Source organism: Camelus bactrianus, chromosome 3 (assembly GCF_048773025.1).
Source record: "Camelus bactrianus isolate YW-2024 breed Bactrian camel chromosome 3, ASM4877302v1, whole genome shotgun sequence".
Classification (NCBI taxonomy): Eukaryota; Metazoa; Chordata; class Mammalia; order Artiodactyla; family Camelidae; genus Camelus; species Camelus bactrianus.
In genome coordinates, this window is record NC_133541.1 from 105,948,788 (window position 1) to 105,963,788 (window position 15,001).

Here is a 15,001-nt window from a genome sequence, read left to right on the forward strand (position 1 = left end):
GTGAGTGAAGTTACATAGTAATCGCCTTCACTGTGTGTCTTATTTCACTTAGCATGATACCCTCTAATACCCCTGAATGTCATCACAAATGGCAAGATTTCATTTTTTCATGGCTAATATTCAAAAGCATATACATGTACACACACACACATGTGTATACAGTGTATATATTTATTGTTTCTTTATCCTTTCATTTATTGATGGACATGTAGGTTGCTTCCATATGTTGACTATTGTAAATAATGCTCCAATGAATAAACCATACTCTTTATGCTCATAGTTTTTTTTTTGGCTGAAATAGGAAGATGAGTCATACAGCTGAAGAAGTCAACAGAGAAGCATTTTTTTATCGGTTATATGATATATATGTGCTATCACAAAATGTTTATTGAAATAGATTCTCAAATCTAGAATAATTAGATATATACATACATATATATATATTTATAAATATATTTTAAAGTATAATTAAGTAGTATTTTGATAAGAAAAAAATATATATTTTTTATAATATATTTCTATATATATGTAAAATTAAATATAAGTGTTTTGGTATGCATGCATTTGTTTATATGTATTTTAGCCCTCATCAAATAGAATTTTCAAAATACAGAGAAACCTGAAAATAATGAATCTAAGCATCAATCAGGAAAACTGTGTATAAACATATCCTGCATTTGGGAGGAAGCACAACCTTTTTAAGGTTTTTGAAGTAAAGATTATCCTTAATGGTCTACATTTCTACATGGGGAGTGAAGGAAAATTAGATCACTCTGAAGTTTTTGCCTGCAGTGTTAGAAATGAACATTGATAGAGGAGGCAGAGTACATAAAATGACCCACAGATCCATGGAGAAAACAAACCAGACTAAGCATGATGCTGCAGGATGCCTTCTGACTCCTTTTTCCTTGCAAACCAAGTAGACTGTTCTTGACTTGTTCCATATTAAGTAGGTTTTGAACGTTCTGAACATCTTATCTCACAGATTCTATATTCTTTTCATTGGCACCATTTTTTTTTTTTTGTTTTGTTTTGTCTGCAACATTTTGTTGTGTCTTTGTTGGAACCCCATGACAGATCTATTATTTACTATCTTTTCATGGATTTGAAAGTTAACAAGAACTATCTTGTTTTAGGAACTGTTTGCTCAGCCTTATTCTTTTCTAGGCTGTTTTATCTTTTAATAAATATACTTCATAGTAGATACAGGTACCGAATAATTTGACAATGCAATTACTATTTCTCATTAATTCTCAATATGTCGTGTTCACCATTCCTCATCAATATGAAAGTATTTACCAATCCCTTCGAGCTATGACATCCTTTGACTTTAAATATATGATGTCATTTTCTAGATAAAGGAGTAGAAAAGTGCTAAAGGTAATTATTTGTCTTTTTAAAGAATCTCTGTAAGGAATATGAAAGCCAAGTGAGGGATGGAAGACTTTTCTGTACACGGGAGAGCGACCCCATCCGCGGCCCTGATGGCAAGATGCATGGCAACAAGTGTGCCCTGTGTGCTGAAATCTTGTGAGTATAGATGTGATCTCTGGAGCGATTCAAAAGGTGAAGCAGAGAGACTGACTAAAAGGATGAGTAAGAACAAAGCTGATGGCAAGATTTGTTTTGAGAATTTTTGAGCAAGTTTTATGTCCTCTACCAATCATAATTTATAACACCTAAGATGTGGGCCCGAATGCTGTATATTTATTTTTGAATACAGGTGGATTCTAATTTCCAGTACAATGACTGGATTACGAAATACTTCTTAACGTTCCTTTTGTGACCTTTGTAAGTATTTTTATGAGCTAGTCATCCTACTGAATGAGGGTAAAAGCAATTACCAAGGCTTTGATTTTTTTTTTCCTTCAATAATCACCCCATTGTGACAGAATAGATGTGATGCCCACAAAAAAATTCATGTTCATATGCAAATTGGATTAACTTTATCTTTCCATCTTGGACATCTGACCTTGGGGGAAGAGCAACATATAAATTACGGCATTCGTGAAGACGTCTCAGACAAGGGCTCATCCACCTTCTTTCAGACCCTTGAACTCTATAAGCTCTTTCCTGTACACTTTCCTGCTGCCTACAGTTCTTCTGTCTTGGCCAGCTAATATCTCCTCTATGGACTGCATTTCAAGATTACCTTTCCTTGGATAAGATCTCCTAAAATCCCTGATTGAAATTCAATCCTTATAACACTTAGTAATTTTATTTCGTAACAATCATCACATTTGGTATTTGTATAATCATTTGTAGGATTATTTGTCGACTCTCAGTCTTCTCCACTGGTCTATAAGGGCTGAGAAGACAGGGTATGTGCTTATATTGTGAACTACTGTACTATATGCCCAGGGCGCTGGCCACTGCTTGCCAAAAAATAATTACTAACTAAATGTTGAATAAATGAGTGAATGAATGAATGTATGAATGAAGATCCCTGCTCTCAAAAAGCTTAAGGCTAATAGCAAAAATAATCCGTAGACACACACACAAACACACCCCTTGCAAAACATGAAAATTATCCTGTAAGAGAAGAAAATTCAGGTATGAAAACACACTGAAAGATGTGGAACTCATTTCCACTTTGACATGTGGGATGTCTTCTTAAAGAAGGTAGAATTTAAGCTGGTGAGATTTAAAAGGGAAGATGAAAAAAAAAAAAGATTGTTACAGTGGAAGGAAATGGCAAACATGACAGCAAAATGAAAGGAGTTCTTTGGGGAAACAGTGAAGATCTCAGTTTAATAAGGGGCTTCAAGGTGATTTGAAAATGTTTGTTCTAAAACTCAGGAACACTTAGCTGTTTTGCTGCTTGCACCTAAATGGCCATTTTGTAGCATGAAGATTCAAAACATCTATATTCATTGACTTATTCTTGTTTCTTTCTCCAGCAAACAGCGCTTTTTAGAAGAAAAAAATAAAACAGATGAAAACCTGAGAAAGGCTGAAGAAAAAGTTAAAGTTAAAAGAGAAACTGAGGTGAGGATAAGTTTGATCAATTCAGTTATGACTTTTGTGGTGGGTATGTGTGTATTTTACTCTAAAAAGCATTTTCAATATTTATTTTTCTTTTATGACTAATGGGTTTTCTAGAAATTAATCTGTAGTTATTTTGTAAGATTTAGAATAATTATGGCATTTATAATTTTTAGCTCTATTTGGAGGAAATTAAATCATATTAGTAAAATAATTTCACACTCCTAATGAAGGTGATATATCAAAGCTTTATCTAAATTCAAAGTTGGATAAATGTTCTTCTCCAGATGTGTGACAGTTGTTTTGGAGGTTTTCATTTCAAAAGCAATACCAGTGTAAAATTTTAATATGCTCCCTTTAAAATCATACTACATTCTATTTTTCAAACATCTTTTAGATAGTCCTCTGCCTTTTTTCTAGTGCTACCATTTTAGCTCAGATACCTACTGTCTCCTTTGTATGGATGCATTAGCATCCTTCCGGTTCTCTGTACTTCTAGCCAACATTTTCAATCAAGATTCATCTCCCATGCTGTTCTCAAAGAGTAGGAAATATTTCCATGAACCAATGGCATTATGAAAATCTAACACTTAAAGGTGTTCTAGAGTGTATGTGGATCATTCCACTCCATGAAGAAACCCTATTTAACTTGTTTCTTACAGAGCGTTATCCCACCCACTATGACGTACAGTTCACAGTTTCATAAAATAGTCTGTTTCATTCGTTCACCTTTTGCCCTCACGTAACTCTACCTTATTGAGGAGGCCTCTTCCAACTGCTTTCATCTCTTCAATCCTAGGTTACAAAGTCCTTTTAATTTTAGTTGTAACATATCCCTTGACTATCCTTTTATCTTTCATTTCCAATTTTTCCCTTTCTCTCTCTCTCCCTTCTGTTCTTTTTCTTTCTTTCTTTGATCTTTTCCTTCTCCCACCCTTCCTCTCATCCTTCCCCCCTCCCTCCCTTCCTTTCTTTTCTTCTATGGTTTCCCTAACTTGAGACTTTAGTGACTTTAATCCTTCACACATCTGACTGGATAGCCTTTATAAAACAAAGATTTGATTATGTCCTTCTCTGCTATAAATATCATTTTCCCATGTCCTAAGAATAAAGTCCAAATTCCTTTCAAAGTTTAGTGGTGTGATTTTGATTTATCTTCAAGGTCCCCTCTTTGACCAGCTAATTATTTAGTCACTATACCCATGGCTGTAATAAATTACATCAAAATAATGTGTTCTCTTCTGCCTCTATGTCTCTGCATTTCAGAATTCCTCTTGGAAGACCTTTTTGACATGTTGTTTTCCTACACATATCCTAAAGAGACAACTCAGATATAAGCTCTTCTGTGAACTTCCTTGAACATTCTTTCCTTTGAGCTGCTACACACTTAATTTAGACCTCGGTCAATTCTGATAGGTTTTTATATTGCAATTCCTTATTCTTTTCACTTGATATAAGAGCTAGATCACATTCATACTTAACCCCTTAAATGTAATAGATTTGTTGAATAGTTAAATGAATGAATATTACAAGAGAAATATCACAAAATTTCGGGGTAATCCTAAATCCTAAAAGTTTTATTTTTTATCCTTAATTCCTCTTTTCCAGTTATCTTTGATAAAGAGCATCTATAACTTATAAGCAGAGAACCATACCTAAACTGTCTCATTTTCATTATTCAGAAACTCTGCAGTCAATTTCAGGATCATGCAAAGGACGGAATACTTTTCTGTACCAGAGAAAATGACCCTGTTCGTGGTCCAGACGGGAAAATACATGGCAATTTGTGTTCCATGTGTCAAGCCTTCTAGTGAGTACAGTTTTAGAATGCCCAGGAGGGAAGGGACTCTACAGTAATCTAATAGAACTAGCTTGTTTCACAGATGGGGAAACTGTGGCTCGGAATTGGGAAGGGAGTTGAAGAAGCTACACTGAGAATGTTAGTAACAGAGCTGGGGTTAAGTGCCTACAGCTATTTATTCCAGGATGTCTGTTTTCCCCAAGCACTCATTCTCTTAGTGCTGGGATATCCTGACTGGTGCAAATATCAAATTCTCCCCTACTGCTGAAGCTCACATGTGAACCTGTTGTACAAGTCTGTAGGCATCTCATCTTCCAGAGGGGTTAGGACCCAAAGTTAACCCTTACTGCAGAAAATGATTATTAAAGCTGCCTATGAAACCACCATGAAAAAAAATTACAGTGAATGTTACTTTATATAATGTGACATTTCTCAATAAGTTATAACTGAGTTTGGTTTCAAAATTTGAGATTCCTCTCAGTTTATCTGGTTGAGCTGGGATTAAGTAGTTGACTTACATTTAAAATCTATGGCCTTTTGTTTTGCCTGACAACCATGTTTGGTTGAAATGCCATCAGTTAACTGTACGTATCCTCCAATTCCACTGTACAAAGCAAACCTAAGGCTCACTTAGTTTATCAATGTATGGAAATGATTGGCCTTTTTCAGCCTGCCTTACATTGCCTTTTATATAACACAGCCGTGAGTAAGCAATACACATAAATCGAATTAATCGAGTTAGTGTGTGCACAATGTTGTAGGAAGAGCATAGACTTGAGGGGAGAGAGCTTAGCTGTCGTTTCCTGACAGTGTAGCCAAAGCCCTCACCGCCTCACCTTCTCCCTGTGGAACAAGGGGACTAGTCCGTGTGCTGTGTGAAGGCCACTTTCAGCCTCCAGGTGCAACGCCATGATGGTACTCGTTTTGATATCTCCTTGGTGGGCACTGATGGTGTTTCTTTTCTGACCACAGCCAAGAAAGGTAACTTCCAGAAAGCAAATTTTCCAGACCCATAGCTATTCCTATCTTTCAGGGATAAGCAGAAACTCTAAAGAAGTTACAGTATCTCATCAGACTTGGGCTGCTCTGTCGCCTGTCACTGATACGCAGTGATGAAAGGGCAATGTTGCTGCTTCCTCAGGAGGGGGCACAGACTAGCGATGCAGGAATGTGGAGAAACCACTGCCTGGGTTTGGTCCTAGGCTCCCTTTTGTTTTCTCTCTCATTCAGCCAAGCAGAAGCTGAAGAAAAGAAAAAGGCTGAAGCAAAAGCAAGAAATAAAAGACAACCTGGAAAAGCACCCTCATACGCAGTGAGTAGACTATAATTTGAACACACTTCAAAGAGCCTAAAGGCTGGAATATTGCCCTGCGAAAATTCTCAGAAAATCCTAACCCTTCAATCTGGGGATGACACTGAGATGAATGCTCTGGGAGACTGATCAATTCTTGCTGCTTCAGAGACCAACTCTGTACAATAAAAAGAACTTATTTGAAGTTTGAAAAACTCAGGACTAGTTCTAGTTTCATCACTTGTGGACTGTGCTCACTTCTGCTAACCACTTTCCAGAGACACTTCGTGTACATTTTCTACGTGTGAATTTTTAAAATCTCACATCTGAGCTGAGTTAAAAATAGCTTGCACACACACGCACACAACATGGTTTTGGCCTTTGAAATGTTACAATATTCATTTCCATGGCCTTATATAAGTTAGCCTAACCTTTTATTTAGATGATAAAAGTCTCCTACTCTTCCCTCTAGGTTCTATTCCTTTTCTTATCCAAACACCCTCCCTAATGAAGCTGGAGTAAAGTTTGAAAATATTAACCAGATCACAACACTGCTCTTCACTTTCCTTAAAACGCACAAATAGCTCATTATTCACTAAAGGATGCATTTCCGTCTCCTTATCTCTTTCCTTATTTAGCGCCTTACCCTCATTCAGAAATTTATGTTCTGCTATACACCGTAAAGTTTCCAACCTGCGCTTCTCAGCTTATTTGAGCCATCTAAAATGCGTATTTCTCAACCAGGAAAATCCAATTTACTCGTCATGGTCTCACACAAATTATTCCAGTTCCTCGACACCTTCCCTGATTTCCACAATCAGATTTCATGGTCCCAACCTCTGAGTTCCCAGGTTCTCTTGTACCTGTAAGTTTGCACTTATTTTACTGTTTAGATTATGGTGGCATTCATTTGTCTACCTCTTACTTTATCCTGTGCCATCCTATTATGTCTTATTTATTTCCATCCCTTAGCCAATCACGAGTTCTGTTTGCTGAACTGAATTTTATATTCGAAATAAACAGAGATAAAATCTTGGGCTCAAAGATGAGTTTCTACCAGTGTAGATGTTGCAAACTTCTGCTTTGAATGGGAATAAAATGAATGTCCAAATTACTTTATCTTGGCAGGAGCTGTGCAGTGAATATCGCAAGTTGCTGAGAAATGGAAAACTGCCTTGCACCAGAGAGAATGACCCCATCCGGGGCCCAGACGGGAAGATGCATGGCAACACCTGCTCCATGTGTGAGGCCTTCTTGTGAGTAGTTTTGCAGCTGGAAAAATGAGGGAGGGGTTTGTCCTTCTGCTTCACATTTTTTTTTGAGCTTTATTATATTTTGTTTCTTAAATTGTGTCTGTTTCTTGTCAATGGCATTTTGTGACACGTTTTTGCACAGTGTCATAATTAGCAAAGAATGATTCCTACGTATAATCACTGAGTTCCTGTGGAAGTGGAAACAATATAAAACAAGGATCCAACTCTTGCAGAGCAGGATATGAAATCACATGACAAAGCAGAAGCATTTCAATATGCCAAATCAGTTCATACCCAGCATATAATATGGAATATATATGTACTTATATAAACTGTAATAATTAAATGACATTTGCATATTTCAGATCACATTCAGTCTGGAGACTGTATGATTCTTACTCATCTCTTTTTAAAATCACTTTCTTTTAGCCAAGCAGAGAAAAAAGAAAAGAAACAGAAGGAAGCAGAATCAAGAAACAAAAGGCAATCTGAGAATACAGCTTCCTTTGAGGTGAGGGGACCTTCTCTAACAAGTCAGAGGCATATGAACCTGGGGAATCATAGATGGCATTCAGAGAACCCCAAAATTCCCTGAAACTGTATGAAACATTTACACAGTTTGTGTCAGTATTTGTTTACAGGTGTGCATGTACACATGTGCATATGTGACTATTTCTAGGTTGAGGATCTGTAACTTTTATCATTTAAAAATATTCATGTCTTCAAAGTTATGAACTATTCTAAAATTAGCCAATTGCTGACCCCCATTTAAGAAAAAAAAGTCTACACTTCAGCTCTTTCTGCAGTCTGATCCAACCTGTGTTCAGTACTTCAGACTTGCCTCCTTGATGTCACAGGAGCTGTGCAGAGAATACCGCAAATCTAGGAAGAATGGACAGCTGCTGTGCACCAGAGAGAATGACCCCATCAAGGGCCCAGATGGGAAGATGCATGGCAACACCTGCTCCATGTGTGAGGCCTTCTTGTGAGTAGAGCTCAGGGCTTCTGAGGGGGTGGGGACACCTGCTAAGGGAAGTGTTCACATAACGGTGCATAATACATTTTCCTCTTCAATGTAGCATTCAGTTTGGGGTGTCACATTTAAATGTACTGAAAAACAAACAAACAAATCACAAAATCTAAAAGCAGGTGGAGAGCTTTCAGATGATAACTATCGAGATATAAAGAGACGCAAAATAGCTTCAGGACACTTCAGAAGGAACTCAGAATCCGTTTTTCAGAGAGGAGAATACCCTGTGATAACCATACTAATTGCTTTTAGTTTTCTGAAGGATTATCAGCTGAAATAGGAAGTACACGTGATTACTTGTAATATATCATTATGGTGCAGGGCAAATTTGGGGAGTTTTTGTTTTGGTTCGGTTCGCTATTTTCCTTTCTACTCATTGTGTGTGACCTCAAGAATAGAATTAAAATTGATGAGATGTATAGGGAGACAGATCTGAGCACAATATGAAGATGAATGTTGCAACACAGTAGAGGAAGGCTGCTTCAGGAATGATTTTATTGTGCAGGAGTTGGATACCCATTTATAGGGGACTAAAGTCTGCCTTTAGAATAGGTAAAATGGTGTATTCTCTCAAACGAGAGTCTATGATACTCCTTAAGTCTTTTAACCTTTGTCCCAAGGGATACTCTAATTTTCTATAAGCCCAGAATCTCTGAAAGGATTCAGTCACTCAGTCTTCCCTGGTGGAGAGCAATATAACCCAACAGACGTGTCCCGCAGTGTAGGTGAGCCAGAGAAGCATGAAAAATCTGTTGGGCTGAAGTCAAAACGATGACCATAGTGTTATCATAACCAACATTTACTGAAGGCATATAATTGGCATATACTAGCTAAGGGCTTTGCTGCCTAATCTCATTTAATCTTCACAACAAAATGAAATGGGTTCTGTATTATCACAAGTTATAGATGAAAAAATTAAGGCCTGGAGAAGATGAGAATGAGGAAAATTTCGGCAAAGGAAAAATAAAGAAAATATTTCTCATTGTAGGGTGTAGACAGGGTATAATTATTTAGCAAAGCTATCATCAACTTCAGGTAGATTCATTTGCCTGTATTTAGGTTTCTTTTTTCCATCTGTTTTTCTTTTTTTTTTTTTTTTTAACATTTTTTATTGATTTATAATCATTTTACAATGTTGTGTCAAATTCCAGTGTTCAGCACAATTTTTCAGTTATTCATGGACATATACACACTCATTGTCACATTTTTTTCTCTCCATCTGTTTTTCTTTACCATTAATCATTCAGAGATAAGGAAGTAATTCTGCCACCTAGTGGTCAGCTCTGCTGTTTCCTCTGATAATTTTCCATTATGAAAAGAAAATGCTTCTTAAATTTTAGTCAACTTAGACTCATGGTAAAGTTTAGATCAGTTTAGATCAGTTTCCATATAAAGAAGTATAAGAAACCCCACAATTTTGCAGCTATTTTAGTTATTTTATTCCATCAATATAAAAATTCCTCATCAAACTAAGGTTTTATTACCTCATATTTAATGGATATGTTAGTAAAGGCTATTGGCTTAAGAATCATACTCCCCTCCATAATCATTTCATGCACACTTTCAAAGCATACACAAATAGTGTTTTAAAAGTTTCAATTTGCTCAATGAGCAATTTTTATGTTGACTGGAACATAAAATATTTTAACAAGTTATTTAATATTTTTTGTCTCTACAACATGACTGAATTATTTGCATTACACATGCAGTTACTCTATAGACTGAGTATATTAACTAACAGTGTTGCAAGCTGAGTTTCTCATTTCATTTCCATCATATGCCTATTTTTGGAGGGCTCACTTTAAAAAATAATTACAGTGCTGATAATACCGATCATTTACATCGGTCACTTTATTATGTCCCAGATACTTATTCTAATTGCTTTACATGTATATCAACTCAGTTAATGCTCACAACAGTCCCATGAGAAAAGTATTCTTAATACCTCTCCTATCCCCCTGCTCCCTTTCCCCATTTATAGATGAGGAAGGCAGAGAGACGTTAAGACATGTTTTGTGTTCCTTATTCAGTCTGGCTGCAGAGTTTCTTCTTAATCACCATGCTGTACTGCCTCCCAGAAACCAAATACCACCACTTTATAAACAGTTTGCATCTTTTGCACATGCGAAAGAATCAGCAAGTAATAAAGTCTTAAATTGCAGTCTATTTGCTGGGAAGCTAAATATGTTTACTCATTAATTAAGGGATATTCTCTTGCATATCATTCTCTTGAGATGTGATAAATCAATCTGTTATCCAAAAATATACAAATTACTATGAGTGGATCTTTGGAGTTGCTTGACGATAGTCAAAGCAATGAATGATCAACTTGTGAATGTTAAGTATCTACCTCCCTACCATATTAAGATTCATTTCTGTTTTCTCTCTCTCTCTTTTTTTCCTGTTTCTTATAGTCAACAAGAAGAAAAAGCAAGAAAAAAGGCTAAAAGAGAAGCTGCGGGGGTAATTATCTCAGGAATGTTCATGTTATACCAACATTTTTTTCTCTCCTCCATACTTTTATTTTAGATATATCCTCCTTAGCTTTCATGTGTTTTTTCCTCTTTTTTTCTCAGCCTTTTAAAGATAAATGAAGGCTCACAGTGTTCTTTTTTTGCCTGCATATTATTTTTAAAATGTCTAGCTTTATTGAGATATGACTGGCATTTAACACTGTGTAAGTTTGTGTAGCTAGTTGATTTGGTACATTTCTATAATGCAAAATCATTGCCCCCGTAGCGCTGGATAACATTTCCATCATGTCACATAATTACATTTGTATTTTGTGGTGAGAACATTTAAGATGTACCTTCGTAGCACCTTTCAGGTATATAACACAGTATGGTTAACTGCAGTCACCATGTTGTACGTTAGGTCCCCAGAACTTACGCATCCTACAGCTGCAAGTTTGTACCCCTGACCGCTTTCACCCAGCCCCCACTCCCCCGCCCCTGGCAGCACCGCTTTCTATTTCTGTGAATGTGGCTTTTACATTCCACAGATAAGTGATGCCACACAGTATTTCTCTTTCTGTATCTGACTTATTTAGCACAACACCCTCAGGTTTTACCCAAATTGTTGTAAACGGCAGGATTTCCTTCTTTCTCATGAAGGCTCATTAGTAGTCTCGGTTTTTCCAGAAAGCCCCTCCTTGAGGCCTGTTGAATCTCCTCACCTTTGATCTTTCATAGCTTTTATAGACCGTGATGTGCAACACAACATACACACATATATTTCATATCCGTCTCCATCAATTTCGTCAGCTTTCTTCTGTACCTAGATTACAAGCACCCTCAGGAGAATGTCTATGATAAATATTTACACACCCACCAGTGTCAGCACAATGCTGAGGCCATGCCAGAAGCCTTTTAAATGCTAACTGATTCACTGCTACATGCAATCATTTTTCTTCTTTCCTCTTACTCTGCATTACTTACTCGTCATAAACAGACAAAAGCATAGGAAGGGTAGAAAACCAAGCTGAGAAAACGTTTTCTTCATTTTGCAGGAACTCTGCAGTGAATTTAGGAGCCAACTGAGGAACGGAATGCTCATATGCACCAGGGAGAATGACCCTGTCCGTGGCCCAGATGGCAAGATGCACGGAAACAAGTGTGCAATGTGTGCCAGCATGTTGTGAGTGTCTCTGCACCTCCTCACCACTGACCATCCCTGAGTCTCAGTCTCTTTGTAAATGTATAGAATATGTACCATGGTTTGTATGAGAGATCATTTTAAAAGCCCATGGACAAGGAATTATGTAATATTTAATCACTTTTCTCCATTCGGTCATCTTTCTTCTAGCTAAGTCAGGGAAGAGTCTTAATATATGGGAGCAGGTTTTTAACACTTGATAATCATCACTCATAACAAAGAGAGCAGAAGATGGATGATCTGGGTGGGATTGTCTCTCTGGTCTCTCACTCCTGAAATTTTGATTCTGTGAGTATATTCAGATACTGGTTAAGGGAAAACCGGTTGGGCAGAGGTCTATGGGGCCAGCGTGTAAACACGTCTAAAATAGCCTGAACAAGAAATGGAACAGAGTGGGTTGTACTTACCTTTTCAGGAGCATTACTACAGGCAAGTGAAATAAATACTTTGCTAAGTGGCTTAAAGAGTGAAATCCCCAAGAGTTCGGCCACGTAACAGACATTTACTAAAATGTCCTCTTGAGTAGAGCCCCACTGTGTGGGACGATAGAGATGCTGATTGTCACCACCTCTGCTTCTTTTCCTTGTAAGACTCCCAATTCCCTCCCAAGCCTCACACTAAAATACATGCTCAGAAAAATATTCAAATAATATCTGTTTAAAGAGTTTCAAAGTTGTTTCCCTTTAACTTTCACATGTCTTGGTCTCATCTTAAGTATATGCACACAGCTTGACAGAGGCAGCCAGTAGATTAAACGGGCCCTGAGATTCAAGAAATCAGGGCTCTCCTCTCACCTGCCGCATCTGCTGGGGCTGTGGTAATGACTATATCAGAGGTAATAAACGCTAAGATCTTTCTAGTGCTGACAGGCTACGTGCCACTAAAAACATAACAAGAATGCCAACATCTTAGGCTCATGATCGACCTCCAAAAATTACTGGTTGAATCTTTTTGGACTTGAATCATAATTGCACTCTAAAACTTGAATTTCAGTGCAATTAAAATAATATTTAAAATTTAATTTTATAGTGAAACATGGTTTATTTTGATTAGGGGCCTGTCATCTGACCTGGTATCACCCCTTGCTCTCATCATTCATGCAGTGGCTATTTAGATAGAAAAAGCTGCACAATTAAAAAAAGTCAAGGCAACTGTGGCTTTTTTCAGATCATTGATTGAAATCACTGACTGATACGTAAAAGACTCCTCGAAGTTCACATACTGATGAAAAAGCATGTTAGTTTTATATTTCTAAGAGGGATTGGAAACTACTGAATTAATCTGCATTACTGGGCAAAGTATGAGCACCTCTTGACTGGATAAATTTGTACTAAAGACTTAATATGACCTTTGGTCTGGAAGATCCTCCTTCCTTCTTAAAATATATTACCAAATAAAACAGATGAATGGTGATTACTAAGGAAATTATTTCATATATATTACAAATATTAGCAGCCAGATTTTGATTGTTTTAGAGAGGAGGAATTGTTTCTCAGAATCTCCTTTATACAACATAAGCAAATCGACAAATATCTTGATTAACTACTAGTGATAGTTATTGGGATATTATATAGTTCATGATCTACAGATGTTTAAGTCCATAAGATTAAAAATATATATATGTTACCAAAGAGAATGGGAAATTGTAGTTAGCTTGTATCTTTTTTTATTGCAGCAAACTTGAAGAAGAAGAGAAGAAAAAAAATGGCAAGGAAAAAAAGGAGAAAGCTGAGGCTGAGAAGGTTAAGAGAGAAGCAATACAGGTAGTTGTTCCAGACGATCAGAACCACAAAAATAGCCCGTTCCCTCCAGGCAAGGCTCCCGCCATCTCCTCCAAAATGTATTTAGATTCTCATATATAAGAAGATCCCTTCTTCCTTATTCAGTTTATTCACCTCAAATCTTATCTAGCTGCTTGCGCATTTGAGAAGAAGCCGATCACCCTTTTCTCCACTGACCATGTGAATTATAGTGCCCCACGAAAGAAGTGTATACACACTGCTGTCTTGTCTGAATGCAAACCATTACAGGCAGATTTTAGAATTTTCTCCATATCTTTTTGTATAAGGGTGTTTAGTTAAAAAACAAAACAAAACACAAACCTAGGTTTTTCATCCCAGTTGACTGTAAGATTTTGGGAAAATAACTTAAAAGCATCTTTGAGCCTTGGGTTTGTTTTCTGTAACATCTCACAGGATGATGGTGATGACAATGACGGTGGTCATGGTATTAATTATTTGCTACTGTATGACATGTGATATTACAATTTTATAACTGATCTTTGTAGTAACTATTCAAGGTACATATCTGTATTTTATGGAAGAGGAACTGGAGGCTCAGATAAGAAGTTAGGATGCACACAGGATGTATACATATGTATATTTACACACACAGACAGTAATTGGAGAGCTAACAATGGAACCACAAGTTCTGGCTTTGAAGCCCATGATGCCCTTTAGATGTTGCACCCTACTTGCATTTGTGTAATTCCTGTGGGCTATACCTCAGGTCTTCATGACTCCTTTCCTTTATCCTTATCTAATTTGGAAGCTCTCATTTCTTTCTGCTCTCACCTTTGATCCCTACAGTCTACTCTCAACTCGGAAGCCAAAGGAATTATTTACTGCCCAGTGGTTTCTCATCTCACTCAGAACAAGAATCAAAGTCCTTCTGGTGACTTACAATGCCGTATGTGATCTGACCTCGGCCGCCTCTCAGGTGGCATTTCCTACCCAATGCTCCCCTTGTGCCAGCCACACTGGTCACCTGATTGCTTCTTGAACATGCTAATCATTGATTCATGGCTTCGCATCTCGTGAACTCAGTAGGACTGTCATTAAAAACCTAGATCCTGGACTCACATTGTCAGGGTTCAGTACTCACTCTATCTATCTTCCAACCAGTAAAGTCAAACAGTTAGCGTCTTGATGTCTTAGTTTCCTTAGTTTATAAAATAATAATAGAATTATTATTATGGTTATTATTTT

At 37.1% G+C, this 15,001-nt stretch overlaps 2 protein-coding genes across 7 annotated transcripts in view; one reads left to right on the plus strand and one right to left on the minus strand.

Moving 5' to 3' along the window:
• The window catches only part of SPINK5 (serine peptidase inhibitor Kazal type 5), a 121,053-nt gene that overhangs the window by 79,907 nt on the left and 26,145 nt on the right, over window positions 1-15,001 (plus strand). Inside the window, exons 10-19 of the mRNA XM_010956071.3 lie at window positions 1,403-1,530; window positions 2,901-2,988; window positions 4,668-4,795; window positions 6,017-6,098; window positions 7,206-7,333; window positions 7,760-7,841; window positions 8,188-8,315; window positions 10,775-10,823; window positions 11,869-11,996; window positions 13,690-13,777. Of these exons, the coding sequence (XP_010954373.1) occupies window positions 1,403-1,530; window positions 2,901-2,988; window positions 4,668-4,795; window positions 6,017-6,098; window positions 7,206-7,333; window positions 7,760-7,841; window positions 8,188-8,315; window positions 10,775-10,823; window positions 11,869-11,996; window positions 13,690-13,777 (1,029 nt within the window). The remainder of the gene's footprint in view (window positions 1-1,402; window positions 1,531-2,900; window positions 2,989-4,667; window positions 4,796-6,016; window positions 6,099-7,205; window positions 7,334-7,759; window positions 7,842-8,187; window positions 8,316-10,774; window positions 10,824-11,868; window positions 11,997-13,689; window positions 13,778-15,001) is intronic.
• Window positions 1-15,001, minus strand: part of LOC105069853 (sperm-associated acrosin inhibitor) — a 319,348-nt gene that overhangs the window by 52,236 nt on the left and 252,111 nt on the right. The window contains exon 11 of one of the 6 annotated variants that reach the window (XM_074360896.1): window positions 8,310-8,440. The exons of the other annotated variants lie outside the window; for them this stretch is intronic. The gene's annotated coding sequence lies outside the window, so the exon portion shown is untranslated. Of the gene's footprint in view, window positions 1-8,309; window positions 8,441-15,001 lie in introns of those variants that run through there. 6 annotated transcript variants of the gene reach the window in all.